At 40.6% G+C, this 17,955-nt stretch overlaps 1 protein-coding gene across 6 annotated transcripts in view; it reads left to right on the forward strand.

Moving 5' to 3' along the window:
* Positions 1-17,955, forward strand: part of myo16 (myosin XVI) — a 360,735-nt gene that overhangs the window by 52,809 nt on the left and 289,971 nt on the right. For all 6 annotated transcript variants that reach the window (XM_059646418.1, XM_059646419.1, XM_059646420.1 and 3 more), the window contains one exon: positions 94-357. In XM_059646418.1, coding sequence (XP_059502401.1) covers positions 94-357 — 264 coding nt within the window. The remainder of the gene's footprint in view (positions 1-93; positions 358-17,955) is intronic.

Raw genomic sequence — 17,955 nt, forward strand, 5'->3', positions numbered from 1 at the left:
GCTCGTATTTTCACATTTAATCCTTCAACACAGCTGTAAGTGGATTTTTGTTGTGGTGGTTTTACAGTTGTGACAATGCTTTACTCTCTACAGGTTGCTACCAACTCTGTAATGTTTTCCGAACACATGACATGGAAATCGACCAGTGCTTGCTGGAGTCACTGCCTTTAGGACAGCGACAACGACTCGTGAAGCGAATGCGTTGTGACCAAATAAAGGCCTACTATGAGCGTGAGAAACTTCTTCAAAAACAGGAAGGGTTCAAATACAAACAGAAACATGGGAAGAAAAACAAGGTCCACTTCAACTCATCAGACATAATCCAAGAAGCTATTATACGACATGATGATAAAGAAGGTAAAACAGTGGCGAAAACATTTTTAATACAACCCGTACTGTGTTTATATAATTCCATGGAATATAAAATGAACAAGACCCATCTCCAGATGCAGCATATAGGTGCACATTTAAAGTTGTACATGAAAAGAAAAATAGATCTTCTCATTTTAAAGGATATTTATTTTAATGGAAACAATTCCAAACTGGTTCATTTGACTGATTCTTTGGATGAGTGGTGGGGCAGAGGAACTGTCTTATGATGCAAGTTTGGGTCGGCGTCCATAAGAGTTTATAAGGATAAGAGGTGATCTTATCCAAACATAGAAAATCCTGAAGACATTTGGTCGTGTGGATGTTGAAATGGTGATGATGCTTCTTGTGCAGGAGACTTGAAGTTGGGACACATTGCTGAAATAGGGGATCAAGCATTCACAGCAGATGAGGAAAGTTTTTTCCGACTCTGTGAAAGACTTCGTCACAAATAGCGTGGAAGTAGGGTCCTTTGAATATTTTGATAGCAGAGTTAGAAATATTCTTGACTCCCAGCAGGGTCAAAGGGTATTAGGAGAGGTAGGAAACTAGAGTTGATGCCACAGTCAGGTCAGCCAGGTTCTTTTCATAAGGCAGAGCAGGCTAAAGAGACTGAATGGTCTACTCCAGCTCTTAATTCTGTGTTGATAAGTCGAGCAACTTTGTTCCCTCAAACATGTTACAGAATGTTCTTATGCAAAATTACACCATTATGTCATACAGCCAAGGGTAGGTGCTGAGCATTAAGTGTCCTGTGGTTCCTACTGAAATAATTTTTTAAAGAGTTTTGAGGTGGGCATGTTAGTGATGATTTTTAAATGCACTACTCAATTCTAAACTACAAAATGAGTGACGTGCAGTTGAGAGTGTGTACCTTGATTGCATTTTAAATACACAATGATGCTGATGTGGTTTTCATATCAGTTCCTGCTTCCTAAAGAAATTGTGTTCATCCAGTATTACCTGCCCATTTGCACCAGGTGGTGTGCTGCCGAACCAACTGAATCCCTTCCCCTCAAACTGGCTCTTGAGGGTCTCTCCAGCAACAACTGGAACATTTCTTGGAGCAAGTAGAACTGATGTGATCCTGCCGTGCCTACAATAATAATACTATTCATTATCAACTACATCTTGTTTATAAACCAATAGCAATCTCTGAATCAGTTGCAATAGTTTGACTCGAGGGATGTGCCAAGAGTGTAAAGCTCCAACTTCTGAAACTGCAAAGGCAATTCAGTGTCAGATTAACTGTAAAAAGAGTTAAAGGCAATGGGCAACAAAAGCCTATTCCAATGAACTTTACTACTTTCTCTCATTCACACTTTCTTTCCGTGTCTCTTTTTTTCTCTCAATCTTATTTTTGCCCTTATAATTCCAACTACTCTGCTGAATTATGACTATTCAGACAATATATTCCTTCTAACTCCTTTGAAGTACGACTTGGAACGAAACAAAAGTTACATTTGTTACTTTCCCAATTCCTGTGAACTTGTCTCTGATACATTCCTAAATTCCATGATACTGTGTCCTCTCACACAGTTGCTGAAATGTCTAATAATTATGGCTGTCTCCTTTCAACTTGTACTCTATAAATGTAAGCCTTTCTTTATCTGTAGTGTAAGAAATCACCCTTAACACAGAGAGAGAGACATCAGAATTACATTACATTATGGGTTTATTTTGGACTCCATTCAGATTAGAAAAAGAAAACTCATCATGACAATGTTTGGAGAATTAAGTTTCTCTTTTCCTTGTAATCTACAATAAAATGAACTGAATGATATCGATTAAAGAGGGATCAACTGTACATCATCAGTAAAAATCCAGTGCTTTGATCATAAGGTTTGGCCATGTCAGATAGCCAAGCTAGGAAGGGACAGTGCAGATTGGGAATTAGTTATTTGTTTGCATGTTCTTATTAAATTCTTTAAAAATTCTGAAGCATTTACAAAATGAAAACAAAAAAAAATTAACACAGAGATAATGGGAACTGCAGATGCTGGAGAATCCGAGATAACAACATTATCCTAGACCCGAAATGTCAGCTTTTGTGCTCCTGAGATGCTGCTTGGCCTGCTGTGTTCATCCAGCTCCACACTCTGTTATCTTACATTAATACAGCACATATTGCTATTTCAGGACATCTCAAAGCAAGCTAAAGCCATTGAAATACTTTGGAAATGTAATCATTGTAATCATGTTCGGAAGCTCTACACGTAACTAATACCAGAAATGAGTGGTAGCCTTATGAGGAAAAGTTGGACAGGCTGGTTACGTACTCTGTGGAGCTTAGAGTCGGGAGGTGACTTAATTCAATTATATCATGTCTTGAGGGGATTTAAAACAGAGTGGATGTTGAATGAGTGTTTCCCTGTGTTGGGGAAAACTAAAACTGGGGATCATTGTTTAAAAATAAGCAGAAGTGTCTTTTTAAAAAAGCAGTAGTGAGGAAACATCTTTCCTGATGGATGTTAGCTTTCAGAACTTCCTTCCTAAAAAGGCAGTAGATGCATAATCTTAAAATATTTTTAAGGTAGAGGTAGCTAGATTCTTGATGGCCAAGAGGATGAAAGATTATTGCGGACATGCAGGAGTTCAGGTTAAAATCAGATCTTATTGAATGGCAGAGCGTTGTTGAAGGCTCAAGTGGCCTAACCCTCTGAGAGGTAGTGCATTATGTTTGTGATGCAGATTTCTTCAGAGTCTGTAGGCTGGCGAGCAATAACTCTTCTGGGGAAGCAAGCCATCTGCCCACCATACAAATTTTCTGTCCATGATCATCATCTCATGAAATTTAACAACCAGAAGCTTGCGAGTGAGTGCCACTTGCTCTTTGCACTCGCAGTTGCTCCTGATATTCCCCCTGTTGTAACTCCAAGTACGATTCCATGCTGACAGCAGAACCTTAACATTTCACTTTATATCTAGGATTTAATTTTACATTTTCGTTAATTTAGTGATTTAATGGCCATATTTCCTAATTTACCTTCCCTAGATCTTCCTGTAGAATTTCAAGATCAGTTGTCCCAAAGTCAACTCACTTGAAGATTTTCATTTTTTTTTCACTCATTTCATACTTTTTGTGGGGTTTGATATCCCCTTCCATGGAGTTTATTATAGTGATTCTGCTTTCTTATTTATCTTTACGTTATGGGCAGTAAATATAAGGTTAAGCCAAATGATTTTCAAACATGCATTGCTGGTCAGGATTTCCAATACAATTTCCAGACTGATGATAACTTAATTTGGACAGAATCATATTAAACAACTCAAAAGTAGTACAATTCTAAATGTGCATGAGTAATGGCCAAGTATACATTATACCAAAGTAGCTGTGACCTTTTATCCCTTGCTGAAGTGAATCCCTTGCTCGAAACAGTTGCCATCCATAAGCTGGGCATACCATTATATCAGAAAGGTGGGTTTGCACCATTTCCTCTCATATTGGCCGGCACATTGAACTGCCAAGACTCTCTGGAATATAGAGTGGTCACATGAACCTAGTGATAATTTCTTGACCAACAGTGATCTGTTATTTGAAGCTACAGATATGCTACAGCAGAAAACATCATTTAGTTGAAACAAAAAGAAAGGCAAACATTTGTATTACAAATTTTACAACCACAGAATGTCCCAAAGCTCTTTATAGCCAGTGAAGTGTTTTTAGAGTATAGTCTCTGTTGTCATATAGGAAATATGGCAGCCACTTTCTGCACAAATCTCCCACAAACAGGAATTTGATAATAACCAAATCATCTTTTGTTATGACATTAAAGGAAATAAACATTGGCTAGAGTACCAGGATAACTCTCCTGTTTTTCCTTAAAATAGTGGTATAGAATCTTTAGTGTCCACATGAAAGGGCAGATGTGATCTCTTGTCCTATACAAAATGCGACATCTCTGATTGAGTATTACTCCTCTGATACTGAACTGGAGTGCTTTTTAATTTGAAACATGGGACATGGGCATTGCTGGCTTGACAGACATCCGTTGCCCATCACTAATTATCCTTGCTAAGGGGCTATTGAGAGATAGTAAGAACTACTGATGCTGGAGACAGAGAACACACTGTGGAGCTGGAGGAACACAGCAGGCCAGGCAGCATCAGAGGAGTAAAGCTCCACCCACAGCACTGCTTAGGGAGACTGTTGCAGGATTCTGACCCAGTGACAGTGAAGGAATAACGTCAGCTGACATCTTTGTGCTCAGGTCCTGAAGTGGAACACATTCATAACCCTATGATTCCGAGGTGAGAGGACTACCAACTGAGTCACATATTCAAGGCTGGTAAATTTTATAGATATTGAAGTTTTGCTGAGGCTGAGCACAGTGTGAATTGTGATTCTCTTTGGAAAAGTGGTTCAAGAAAGAAGCTCACCACCATGTCCTCAAAGGAATATATAGCCTCAAGATAGTATAATTCATGACTTAGCATTGATTCAAAAAATTCTTGCAGCATATTAGAAAGCAATTTGTCCTGTTCTCCCTGTTCTGACATCTTGCTGAAAGAGATATTAAAAAGGTCTAAGGGTCAGTAGTAAATACTGTTCAGCCATCAACCATTTCTTTAAAATAAAGCTCTGACAGAATAATGAAATTCATATCATCCATATAAATGGAAAAGAGAGCTACTGCAATTAATGATTTATTGATCAGGATTATGCTGTTTATGATCTGAGGTCCAATTCCTCTTAGTCTATGGGACTTTAGTTACACATGCATACCATAAGTTATGCCATCAATTATGCACCCAAAGGCACACTACAATCAACTTGTCTCTTCAGGCTTTAAAACTTTAAAAATGTGGTTTAGAAATTGTTGATATTGTAATTGGCAGAATATCACATCCTGTATCAAATCATCGAATGGAAGTGTAAAAGAAAATCCCTATGGCGTTCTAGTTCCCAGTTACGATTGACAGTGATGATCCAACCAGCTGTCTCACTTTAGCAGCCTGCAGTCTTGGATGCAGCCATCCTCAGCCATCTGTTTACACCATCAATTCCACCAGACTTTCTTATTACAATGAGAAGATGAGAAGGATAAATATTGCGTCAGTGACACTTTGCAATTGCCAGTAATTTCAATCATTATTGCTGCCTGAATGTATTTTAATGTTCATTCTCAATTTTTTTTTACTTCACCTCTTGGAAACCTTTACCATCATCTAAATTTCAGTGTATGATGGATTCTCCATGTCAATCAAATATCACAGTATGCAGAAATTATTTAGTTCATGTTTAAAGACACACAATTCTTCAGTATTGCTAATTTGTTGATTCATACGAAGTGATATGATAAAATTGTCTCAAATACAGTTGCTTGAAAATCTATGTTAAAGACCATAGGTTGAAAATAGCTGATGGTTGGAAGTCAGTGGGTCAGATCCCTCTTCAATGTTCTCCCTATGCCTCCTAAAGATTGGGGTGATAGTAGCCCTTTTGGATCCTGAACCAAGTATGTTCATATATTTCTTGGCAAGTTCTTTATCATATTAGAATCCAGGTGTGATAATGTCTTTTATGTCTGCAAACCATCTCGTTCATTGATGCCACTCAGGGGAGAAAATTTGCAGTCCTTACCAGATTTGACCTACATATGTAACTCCTGACTCTCAGCAAAGTGGTTGATTCTTAACTGCCCTCTGAAATGGCCTAGCAAGCCACTCAGATCAACAGCAATGTAAGATTGGTAACAAGTGTTGGCTTTGCAAGCAAGGCCTACATCCCAAGCAAGAGTAAAAGAAAATTGCAATACTTTGAGAAGGGTTTTGACAGAATAAATAAGGAATGTCAGTCACAAGGAACACCAATTTCAGATAATTGGCAAAACGACAAGTAGTTAAGATGAAAAATACATTTGAACACTAAATTCATTTGCTTTTCTTGAAAGGTGGTCAAAGCAGATTTAGCTCCAACTTTAAAAAAGGGCAATTTGATCTCCTTTGAAAAGGAAAAGTCCTGAATTCAGTGAGTGGAGCAATCTTACTCTGAGTCATTATCACACATGGATTCTAATATGATAAAGAACTTGCCAAGAAATATATGAACACACTTGGTTCAGGATCCAAAAGGGCTACTATCACCCCGATCTTTAGGAAGCATAGGGAGAACATTGAAGAGGGATCTGACCCACTGACTTCCAACCATCAGCTATTTTCAATATCTCTTTCAGAATGATGTCAAAACAGGGAGAACAGGACAAATTGCTTTCTAATATGCTGCAAGACCTTTTGAATCAATGCTAAGTAATAGTGCAGTCATGGATGATACTATTTTGAGGTTATTCATTTTCTTTTGCCAGCAAGGTATATCTTTCCTCTCTATGCATGACAATGGTTTACACTGACATGTGTCACTTTAGATATTCACAAAACTGGGAATTGATATTTGAATCAGCCAGCTTCATAATTTTCTGTCCATTCACATTGGACAATAAATTTGGGGCTGTGCTGAAATTTTTGACATACAGCAGTTGAAGAATTTACTGTTCATTGTGGACATTCCATTCAGTGACAGGAGAGCTCATGTCAGTTCCACTGCAACCAGATGTGTAAGCTCCATTATGATTGAGCCTCAAACAGCAATTATGTAGATGGCGGAAACATTTTGCCCTAGATATAATTGGGAAGGGAAAGGCCAAGAGTTAAAAGGTTCTTGACTCTGAGTACTTCCAACTCATTATATGGGCTCCCCTGTCTGTCAGTCTGCTGCTGACGGTGGGCATTAAATTCTGCCTAGCATGTGCAATGTGTTAGCACAAAAATATTCTCTCATATTACCACATCCAGACTGCTTTAAAGCTCAATATGTAGTGAGCTTTGGATAGCTCTAGGGTTTGGGATGTATTGTGTTCAGTTATTTTTTGACAAGATGAGAGAAATCAATATTGAGCAGTTTGAATAAAAAACAAAAGAACTGCAGATGCTGTAAATCAGGAACAAAAATAAAGTTGCTGGAAAAGCTCAGCAGATCTAGCAGCATCTGTGAAAGATAATAAAGTGTGAATCTGGATGAACACAGCAGGCCAAGCAGCATTGCTTTTGGGCTCCTGAGATGCTGGGCCTGCTGTGTTCATCCAGATTCACGCTTTGTTATCTTGAATTCTCCAGCATCTGCAGTTCCCACTATCTCTGATACAGCATCTGTGAAAGAGCAGTTTGAGTTGGTCCATTTTTACCTCTTCATTTAATTCAAGCCATTGACCTTAAGTTAAAAAATGGGAAGAATATTTGTACCATTTACCTGCAAAAGCCATACACAATGATGTCATGGCAATGATGACCATCATATGCACTTCAATGCGATAATCATAAGGATGTGAAAAAGATCAAGAAATGTGTGTAAGTAGATATAATGTTGAGGGCTGAGAATACCATGTTAGAAAATAGGATATACACCAATATTGGCAAACTATAGTGAAATAACTTCACAGAGGCTGGTATCCCTTCGCCATATCACCCTTTATTGACACATGCACAGTACATGGGCTCTGACCAGCCAGCTCAGAGCCAATCCACGGAATGTGGAGAATCCCTGAGGTTTTAGGACTTCCTGATTGGCCCAGGTCAACAGCCCAAATCAGAAAACTCATACTCAGTGATATTTACCTGGCCAACTTCATTCCAATCACTACATGTACATAGAATATAACAGGATGGAAAGAGGCTATTCAGCCCATCAGGTTTGCGGTCCAAAGAGCATTCAACCCAGACCCAGCCCACCAACCCTCTTCCTGTCATGTTGCATTTCCATGGCTAATCAACTTAGCCATGACATCGCTGGACACTATGCACAGTTTAGCAATTTAGCATGGCCAGTCCAACTCACCTGCACAGTCTTAGACTGTGGGACAGAAACAGAGCATCAGCTGAAACCCACGCAGACATGAGGAGAACATGCAAACTCCACACAGACAGTGACTCGAGGCTGTAATTGAGCCAAGGTCTCTGGTGCTGTGATTTAGTGTAGCTAACCACTGAGCACCCATTTCTTGGCAGCAATAGGAAATCTACACTTTGCCGAATGCTTTTAAGAAATACTCCCTGCAATTTAGTTAATCCCAATCCCCAGCTTTTATCCATTCTCTCCCATTTTCCCCTTCAGATGCTTCATTAAAAATGAGTTCCACGCATGTCTCAATGTCAAGTTCTTTTTCCACCTCCGTGCCTATTTCTTTGAATGGGAACCCAATCCACCCTCTGATGACCCCTTCTCCTGCCTCCAGCAAACCCCATCTTCTTGGACACTCCCTCCCTGTCCCCTAACCTCCCTCAACATCTTCAACTCAAACTGTCATCTCAAACATCTCAAACGAAATTAATTGCCTGGGTCCCTCCAACCTCTCCCTGTTGGAATGTGCAGCCCTCCACTCTCTTCACTCCAACCTCAGCCTCACTACTAAACCCACTAAAAAGTGGGGGTGGCTAGGTTGGTAGGATGGAAAACATACCTCTACATCACTGAGGCCAGATGCCATCTCTCTGACACATCCTCCAACCATTCCCTCAATCATGACCACACTTCTAATCACCAACCCATCATCTCCCAGATCATCAACAACCTCATTACCTCAAGATATCAGGAGATCTCCTGTCCACAACCTCCAACCTGATAGAAAAGGACAGAGCGGGGTTGGGCAACTATCTCCTACCCAAAATCCAAAAACCCGACAGTCCTGGTCGACACATTGTCTCTGCTTGCTCCTGCCCCACCAACCGCATCTCCTCTTAACTTGACTCCATTTCTTTCCCCTTTGGTGCAGGAACTCCCTATCTACATTTAAGCCATAAACCACACCCTCCACCTTTTCCAAAACTTTCAATTGCCTGGCCCCCAACACCTACTCTTCACCATGGATGTTCAGTCCCTGTTACACCTCTATCCCCCATGAGGATGGCCTAAAAGCCTTCTGCTGCTGCCTCTCCCATATGGCCAACCAGTTCCCCTCCACTGATACACTCATTTGCTTGGCAGAACTGGCCCTCACCCTCAGCAATTTTTCCTTTGCATTCTTCCACTTCTCACAAGCCAAAGGGGTGGCCATGGTCATGTTCCCAAATGGTCCTAAGCTATGCCTGCCTTTTTGTAGGATTTGTGGAACAGTTGCTCTTCGACAACTACACTGGCATCATCCCTCACTTCTTTCTCTGTTATATTGATGACTGTATCAGTGCTGCCTGATGCACTTGCAAGGAGTTCAAACAGTTCATCGACTTTGGTAACACCTTCCATCCCGCCCTCAAATTCACCTGGACCATTTCTGACAGTTCCCTTCCCATTCTGGACCTCTCTGTTGCTCTCTCTCTCTCTGTCTCTGGAAATTAACTCACAACTGATATCCATTTGAAACCCACTGACTCTCACAACTACCTTGACTGCCCTTCCTCTCACCCAACCCTGCAGTAAAAATTAGTCCTCACTTACCAACCCACAAACTTCCCAATCCAACGCATCATCCTCCGACATTTCCACCACCTACAATCAGACCCTACCACCAGAAAGATATTTCCTTCATCATCCTGTCCACTTCCTGCAGGAACCATTCACTTTGCAATTCCCTCCACCACTTCGCACCAATCTTTCCACCACACCCAGTACCTTTCCCTGCAACCGCAACAGATACAACACCAGCCCCTACACGTCATTGCTCCCTCCCATCCAAGGCTCCAAACAATCCTTCCAGATCCAGCAGAGATTCATCTGCACCTCATTCATTGCAATTTATGGTGTCTGTTGCTCCTGATGTGATCTCCTCTATAACAGAGAGACCAAAAGCAGACTAGAGGACAATTCGCGGAGCCTCTGCGCTCTGCAGAAACCAAACAACCTGACCATCCGGTTACCATCCATTCCAATTCCCCCTCCCGCTCCCCCGACAACACGTCCATCCTTGGCCTCCTCCACTGTCAGAGTGAGGCCAAACGTAAGACAGAGGTTGAACAGCTGATGTTTCCTCTTGGGAGTTTACAGCCCAAGGGTGTAAATATAGACTTTACCAGGTTCAAACTCACTCCACCCGCAACCGTATCCAATGTCCCGCCTCCCATCTGTCCTAACCTATCCTTCTTCCTAATCATCTACCTGCTCCACTCTTCCCATTGACCAATAACTATAACTCCTTACCAGCATCCACCCATCACCATCACATCTACCTTTTCCACCTCCCTCCTTCTATTTATTTCTGGGCTCCCCTCCTCCTTCCCAGTTCTGATGAAGGGTTTCAGGCCAAAAAAATGACTTTCTGGTTCCTCTGATACTGTCTGACCTGCTGTGTTTGTCCAATTCCACTTTTATTGACTCTGGCTTCCAGTATCTGCAATCCTTACTGTCTCCATGTCAAATATCTTCTCTACCTCTCTGTCTGTCTGTGATGCAACTTTCAAGGAGCTATGTACCTGAATCCCTCAGTCTCTCTGTTCAATAATGCTCCTCAGAGCCCTGCCATTAACTGTATAAGTACTGCCCTTGTACATCTTACCAAAATGTAGCACCTGTCATTTATTTAAATTAAACTCCATCTGCCATTCCTCGGCCCATTGGCCCAATTGATCTAGATCCCTCTATAGTCTTAGATAACTTTCTTTGCTGTCTACTGTATCACCAATTTTGGTGTCATCTGCAAACTTACTAACCATGTGTCTTAAATTCTCATTCAAATAATTCATTATCAATGATAAACAGTAGTGGACCCAGCATTGATCCCAGCAGAAGTCACAGACCTCCAGTCCAAATAACAACCCTCTACCCCCACCCTCTGTCTCCTACCATCAAGTCAATTTTGCATCCAATCACCAAGTTTTCCTGAATCCATTTGATCTAACTTTATGAACTAGTCTACCATGCGAAACCTTGTCAATGACCTTACTAAAGTCCATGTAGACAGTGTCCACCTGACTTAAGTTAAAGTGGGGTAACACCTTCGGAGTAGCGATCATAATTCCATTAGTTCAAAATGGTTATGGAAAAGGATAAGCCTCCCATAAAAGTTTTTGGATGGAGTAAAGCAAATTTTAATGGTGTGAGATAAGAACTTTCAAAAGTTGATTGGAGTAGGCTGTTCACAGATAAAATGACATCTGACAAGGGCGAGGCATCCAAGAGTGTGATGATGTGAGTTCAGAGGCATTTTGTTCCTGTTGGAATGAAAGGTAAGGCTGGTGAGATTTAAGAAACAACAAATGAATAAAAATATTGAGGGTCTAGTCAAAAATAAAAAAGATTTTTTTTAGATATGGACAACCTGGTTTAATTTAATCTCTTAATCAATATAAAGAGTAGAGGGGCAATCTTCAGAGAATTCTGTAAGGAAAAGTGGGGATATGAGATAACAATGGCAGGTAATGTTGACAATAACCCAAAGAGATTCTACAAATACATTTAAGAGCAAGAGGGTAACAAGAGAGAGGGTTGGGCTTCTTAAAAATCAAAATGGTCATCTTCATGTTGAAACTCAGGAGAATGAGAGACACTAAGTGCATATTTATGTGTCAGTCTTTACTGTGGAGAAAGAAATTGATTCAAGAGAATGCAGAGAAATAAACATTGATGTTTTAAAAACAGTTTGCGTTACAGAAGTGGAAGTTTGGGAGGTCTTAGCGAATATAAAGGCTGATACATCTCTAAGACATGATCTGAAGAATCCCAGAATGTTGTGGCAGGTACAGGAGGAATTTACAAGACTACTTGCAGAAATATTTATACCATCTGTAACAATGGGCAAGGTGTTTGACGACTGGTGGGTAACTAGTGTCGTATCTCTTTTTAAGAAAGATTGCAAGGAGAAACCAGGGAACTACAGACCTGTGAGTCTGACTTTGGTTGTGCGTAAATTGTTGGAGGTGATTATAAAAGATAAGAGTTATGGATGTTTAGAGAGGCCAAAATTGATTAGGGATAGTCAACATGGTTTTGTACGAGGAAAATCACGTCTCTCAAACTTGATTGAGTTTTTTGAGGAAGTTACCAAAAAGATTGGTGATGGCAGAGCAATAGATACTGTATATTTGGATTTTAGTACAGCCTTTGATAAGGTTCCATATGGTAGACTAATTAGTAAAAGTAGGTCACATGGAATTCAGAGTGAACTTGCCAATTGGATACATAATTGGCTTTATGGTAGGAGACAGAGAGAAATTGTGGAGGGTTGCTTTTTAGACTGGGCACCTGTGACCAGTGATATTCCATGGGGATTATTTCTGGGTCCTCTTTTGTTCGTTATTTATATAAATGATTTGGATGAGAACATGGAAGGTATGGCTAATAAGTTTGCTGATGACACCAAAATTGGATCTGAATAAATGTGAGGTATTGCATGTTGGTAGAACAACAAAGAGTACGGCTTATAAAATCAATAGTAAGGCCTTGGTTAACATTGTAGATCAGAGGGACCTAGGGGTGCAGGTACATAATTCTTTAAAGTCTGCTTCACATATAGACAGGGCGGTTAAAAAGGCATTCGGCACACTTGGCTTCATTGCTCTGTCCTTTGAATATACGAGTTGTGACATTATGTTGAGGACATAAATTATTAGTTAGGCCTCTTCTGGGATATTGTGTCCAGTTCTGGTAGCCCAGATATGGGAAGAATATTATCAAGCTAGAAAGTGTTTAGCAGAGATTTACCACACTGTTGCCAGTTACGGGATGTTTGAATTATAAGGAAAGGCTGGATAGACTGAGACCTTTTTACAGAATGTAAAATAACTTATAAAATAATGAGAGGTATAGACAGAGTTTATGGTAGTTGTCTGTTCCCTAAAATGGAGAATTTCAAGACTAGGGGGCACATTCTTAAGGTGAGAAGAGAGATATAAACAAAATAAATGAGGCAACTTTTTTACAGAGAGTAGGAATGAACTTCCTGATAAAGTGGTGGATGTGGATACAATTACAACATTTAAGAGACATTTGGATGGATACATTTGGTTCATACCCTCTAAACATTTCTTCACGTATTTCTCTAAATATCTTTTAACTGTATGCTGTAAGATTTCCCACTTCCTTTGGAAGTTCATTCTGGAAATTTATCCACCATTTGTATTTTCTGTTTCTCTAGTACGTATAGTTGCATATCGATAAAGAACAGTTATTAAATTCTTCACCATCAATGCCTTTAACAGTATGGCAGTCCTACTCAAGTTAAAATCCCTGACTATTACAACCCTATTATTCTTACAGATATCTGAGATCTCCCTGTGTTTACTCCTCAGCTTCCACTGACTACTGAGGGGGTGGGGGCACTTTGATATAATCCCATCAACGTGATTCTTATTTCTGAATTCCAACCATTTGGCTTCATGGAAAAATCCCTCAAGAATATTCTCCTTCAGTACGCAGCAATGTTTTCTCTAATCAAAAAAACGCCACTTTCCTCCTCTCTCACTTCTCTTTCTATCCTACTTATTGCATTAAACCTGGAACATTGAGCTCCCAGTCCTGTCCTTCCTAAGTTATGTTTCTGTAACAGCTTTGATATCCCAGTCCCATGTTCCCAAAACATGCCCTGAGTTCATCTGCCATACTTATCAAACCTCTTGTATTGAAATAAATGCAGGCTAATTCTTCAGAGTTACCTTGTTTTCTGATGTGCTCTTGCCTGCTGTCTTGTCAAATAAATTTGATCTTTTTTAGTTTCAAAAAGCCATCCTCAGCTTTCTCTCTGTCCTAACTACTGCTTAGAACCCCCTGCCCCCTCCCTCTCCGTACTAGTTAAAAGGTCCTGAGTAGCACTAACCAATCTACCTGCCAGGATATTGGTCCCCTTCCAGTTCAGGTGAAACCTTTTGAACAGGTCTCTTCAGCCTCAGAAGAGATATTAGTGATCTAAAAATCTGAATCCTTGTCTCCTGCACCATCCTCAGCCACTCAATAATTTGCCCTATCCTCTTATTCTTATTCTCACTGTCATATAGCATTGGTTGTAATCCAGAGTACACTAACTCTGAGGTCCTACTTTTTAACCTCCTTATTTAACTTCCGATATTCTGCTGGAAAACCTCACCCCTTTTTCTACCTACATTGTTTGTACCAATATTTGCAATGACCTCTGGCTGATCATTCTCCCTTTTAACAATTTTGTTGCAACTGCTCCAATACACCTTTGATCAGAGGAATAACACAGCTGCTCACCATGGCAGAATCACATGTCTATGTCCCTGACTGGATAGTCCCCTGTAACAATTGCTTGTTTGAACCTTGACAAACCCCACATATCAAAAGATTCAGTCATGGTGCCCAAGACCTGGCTGCCACTGCTATTCCTTTGAGAAGCTAACACCACACCCCCAAGAGGATCCAAAGTTATATATCTGTTTGAGAGAGGGACAGCCACTGGAGACTCTTGCACTACCTTCCCACCTAACTTGACAGTCACCCACTTACCTGACTGTACTTGCTTTGTGTCGACCACGCTGAAGCTACTAACCATCACATCGCTTGTAAAATATATGTGAGTAATTCACGGTAAAATCTTTGCCGTGCTATGGCTGGAGTTGGGATTTCAGAGGCCTGAGCTTAGGCATTCCCCGAACCTTTCACTTGATGTAGGGAAGATGGAAAAGTTTGCTTTCACAGGGCTAATTGGAAATTTAATTACAAGCTTGAAAATTAGCTTATATCTTGGTCAAAGTTGAAGCTGGTCATACAGCTCATTCTGGAGATAAAAAGGAATCTTTTGGGACAGCTGCAGACGTTTGACCACATGCGGCAACGTATTACCGCTGTTGTGTAATTCCTGGGTCGCCTACAACTTTGGTCATTGTGCCGAAGTTGATCCATGACTTTGAGATCAAGAAAAAACTTTTATTTGTCATGAGCCTTCTGCTAGTTTGTGCATGGAGTTGGCGGGAACCTTCCAGTTTGATTTTTTTATTACAATCATTCTTTTCTCATGCCCTCATTAGAAATTTCTAGTCTGGGGCTGATAGGCCATGCTAATTTCAGCACCACGGCCAGTGACCTCTAGGACAGTGATCTGGGTTTTCTGAACAGCAATCACACGCAACTCACCACACTGCTCTTTGTTTTTAACGTTGAGTTAGAGGTCCGTATTTCTGACAGCCCATCCTGACCAGATCTGGGAAGCTGGAGATGGTGTGTGTATGGTAAGTTGTCGGGGTGGCGGGGGGAGTGGGGAGGTGTGGATTCGATCTAACAGTCATCCAGGACCGAGACTGGCTTTTGACTAGCCTAACATTTCCTGGGTAGCTATTTGTTTAATCACAGTATAACCTCCCAAATTCTCTGATTTAAGTGAAACTTTGGATGTTTCCAGATATAGGAGAATTTCCCAGTGCCATCTTCAATTTCCTGAGTGTTTTTCTTTAAGTCTTCAATGCCATTGTCCCATTGTACAACTCCCAGATACGCTACAGAAATACGTATCTATTTCTGTATCTGATCATAAGAAATCTGTGTCATCCTCATTATCAACGACCTGGTAGGTCCCATGAACACCATGAAGATGGATTTAAATCCCTCATAAGTAACACTTGTGTAATAGTCAACCTCCTCTCGTTGCCACAAAATCCAGCCTCAGATGCTGCACCTTTATGGGAGTATGTATACCTTATAAAACTTAAAATGGCCTTCTTATTTCTTATATCTTTATTCCACTTTACAGGAGTAACATCTTTGAACCCCTGGATAGCCTTTTTTATTGCACTTTTCTGCATTTTTCTATCAAATATATTGCTAATTTGCTTGTTAAACGTCTCACTATAGATTATTTCTTCAGCTTTTTCTGCATTGATTTCCAATAATTATTTATCTATCTACTGTACACAGAAATAACTTGCAATTGTATCACCCTTTCGACAAACACAGGCGTCCCAAAGTATTTGAAGTACTTTTGTTGAATAGTTACCGTTGCAATATATAGGAACACTGGCTAACCTACCCATGGCCCTGAAGTACTTTACCGTTCTCCTAATTGTTTGCCACCTTACTCATTGTTTTACATATCATGAAATTTCAATATGATTAAGACTATATTCAAGACTGAATCATAAATTTCTCTGTACCAGCCACTGGGCTGACAGTCCAGAAATCACTAGTTTTTGTTTTTGTCAACACGATAACAATCAGCTGTAGAGAATGGCTGAATAAAGAAATTATTACTGTGTCTACATGTTATGTGGGATAAAATATTCAATTCAAGTAACTGATATTTCCAAATCTTCCACTAGCTTCCTTTCTGTGAGTCTGGATCTAATAGCCAGGCCTAATCCAAATTGAAGATTTACTGCTTTATCAATACATTTACTCCTCCGTTATTCCTTAAAAACTACGGTCTGATTCATTTTGACTGGTGGCAACTGCCATCTCGTTGCCACTGCCTGCAAAGTTATTCTGTCATGATCTTGGAATCCCAGTGGGTGGTGAAATGCATAGTGTCTCCTGGGGAGCTCCATCACAGTAGATTTGGAGAAAGGGAGGACATAGTTTTCATTCGGTATGAGGTTCTGTACTCGGGTAAGTTTTTAAAGGTTCAGTTGCCATAGAACAAGTCATTTGGGCCAACAAGTCCACACCACCCCTTCAAACAGCATCCCACTACCTTTTCCCTGTAACTCTACATTTCCCATGGCTAATCCACATAATTTACACAACCTGGACACTATGGGCAATTTAGCGTGGCCAATCCACCTAACCCGCACACCTTTGGACTGTGGGAGGAAACTAGAGCACCTGGCCGAAACCCACACAGACACAGGGAGAATGTGCACACAGACAGTCACCAGAGGGTGGAATCGAAGCCAAGTCCCTGGCGCTGTGACCCAGCAGTACTACCCACTGAGCTATCATGTAGTCCTTGAACATAGGTGACTGAATGAATCAGTAGTGTATTTAAATACATTTTATCATGGAATGTGGGCATTGCTGGCTGTGCGAGCATTTATTGTTCATTCCTAATTGCCCAGAGGGCAGATAAGAGTCAAATGTGTTACTGTGGGTCTGGAATCATATGTGGGCCAGGCCAGGTAAAGAAAGTAGATTTCATTCCCTGAAAGGCAGCAGTGGTTACATGACCAGCTTTTTTATTCCAGATCTTTTTTTTAAATTGAATTCAAATTTTAATATCTGTTAAGTTACAATTCAAACCCAGGTCCCCAAACCATTGGCTTCGGTCTCTTTGCTAGTTCAGTGTCATTGCCACAACACTATTATGTCTCTAGGGTGAGTGAACGAGTGAAGGGATTGGATGGAGTGAGTGGATAGGGATGAGGTAATTAAGTGGGTAGATAAGTCATGGGAGTAATCAGGCAATTAGTGGGTAGTTAGGTTGGGTCAGATGAGGGATAGTAAAATCAGGTTAGTTCAGGATAAGTTAGCGCAATCTAGTTGGGAATGGTGAGATAATTTCTAATGGGAGGGGAGGAGTCAGATTGGAACAGTTCAGGGGATAGTCAGGGGGTTGGGTGGGTTGAGGGATGTTCAGGTCTGATTGGAGGTCATAGCAGTCAGGTGGCTGAATGGGGGTGGTTCCATGCTCAGGAGCGTATTCAGGTGGTTGTGGGGTCACTTGGGGGAGATTTTGATTGTGAAATTAGAACTGTTCGATTAGGTTTTATGCTGCAACATTT

This window comes from Stegostoma tigrinum, chromosome 6 (genome assembly GCF_030684315.1).
Source record: "Stegostoma tigrinum isolate sSteTig4 chromosome 6, sSteTig4.hap1, whole genome shotgun sequence".
NCBI lineage: Eukaryota > Metazoa > Chordata > Chondrichthyes > Orectolobiformes > Stegostomatidae > Stegostoma > Stegostoma tigrinum.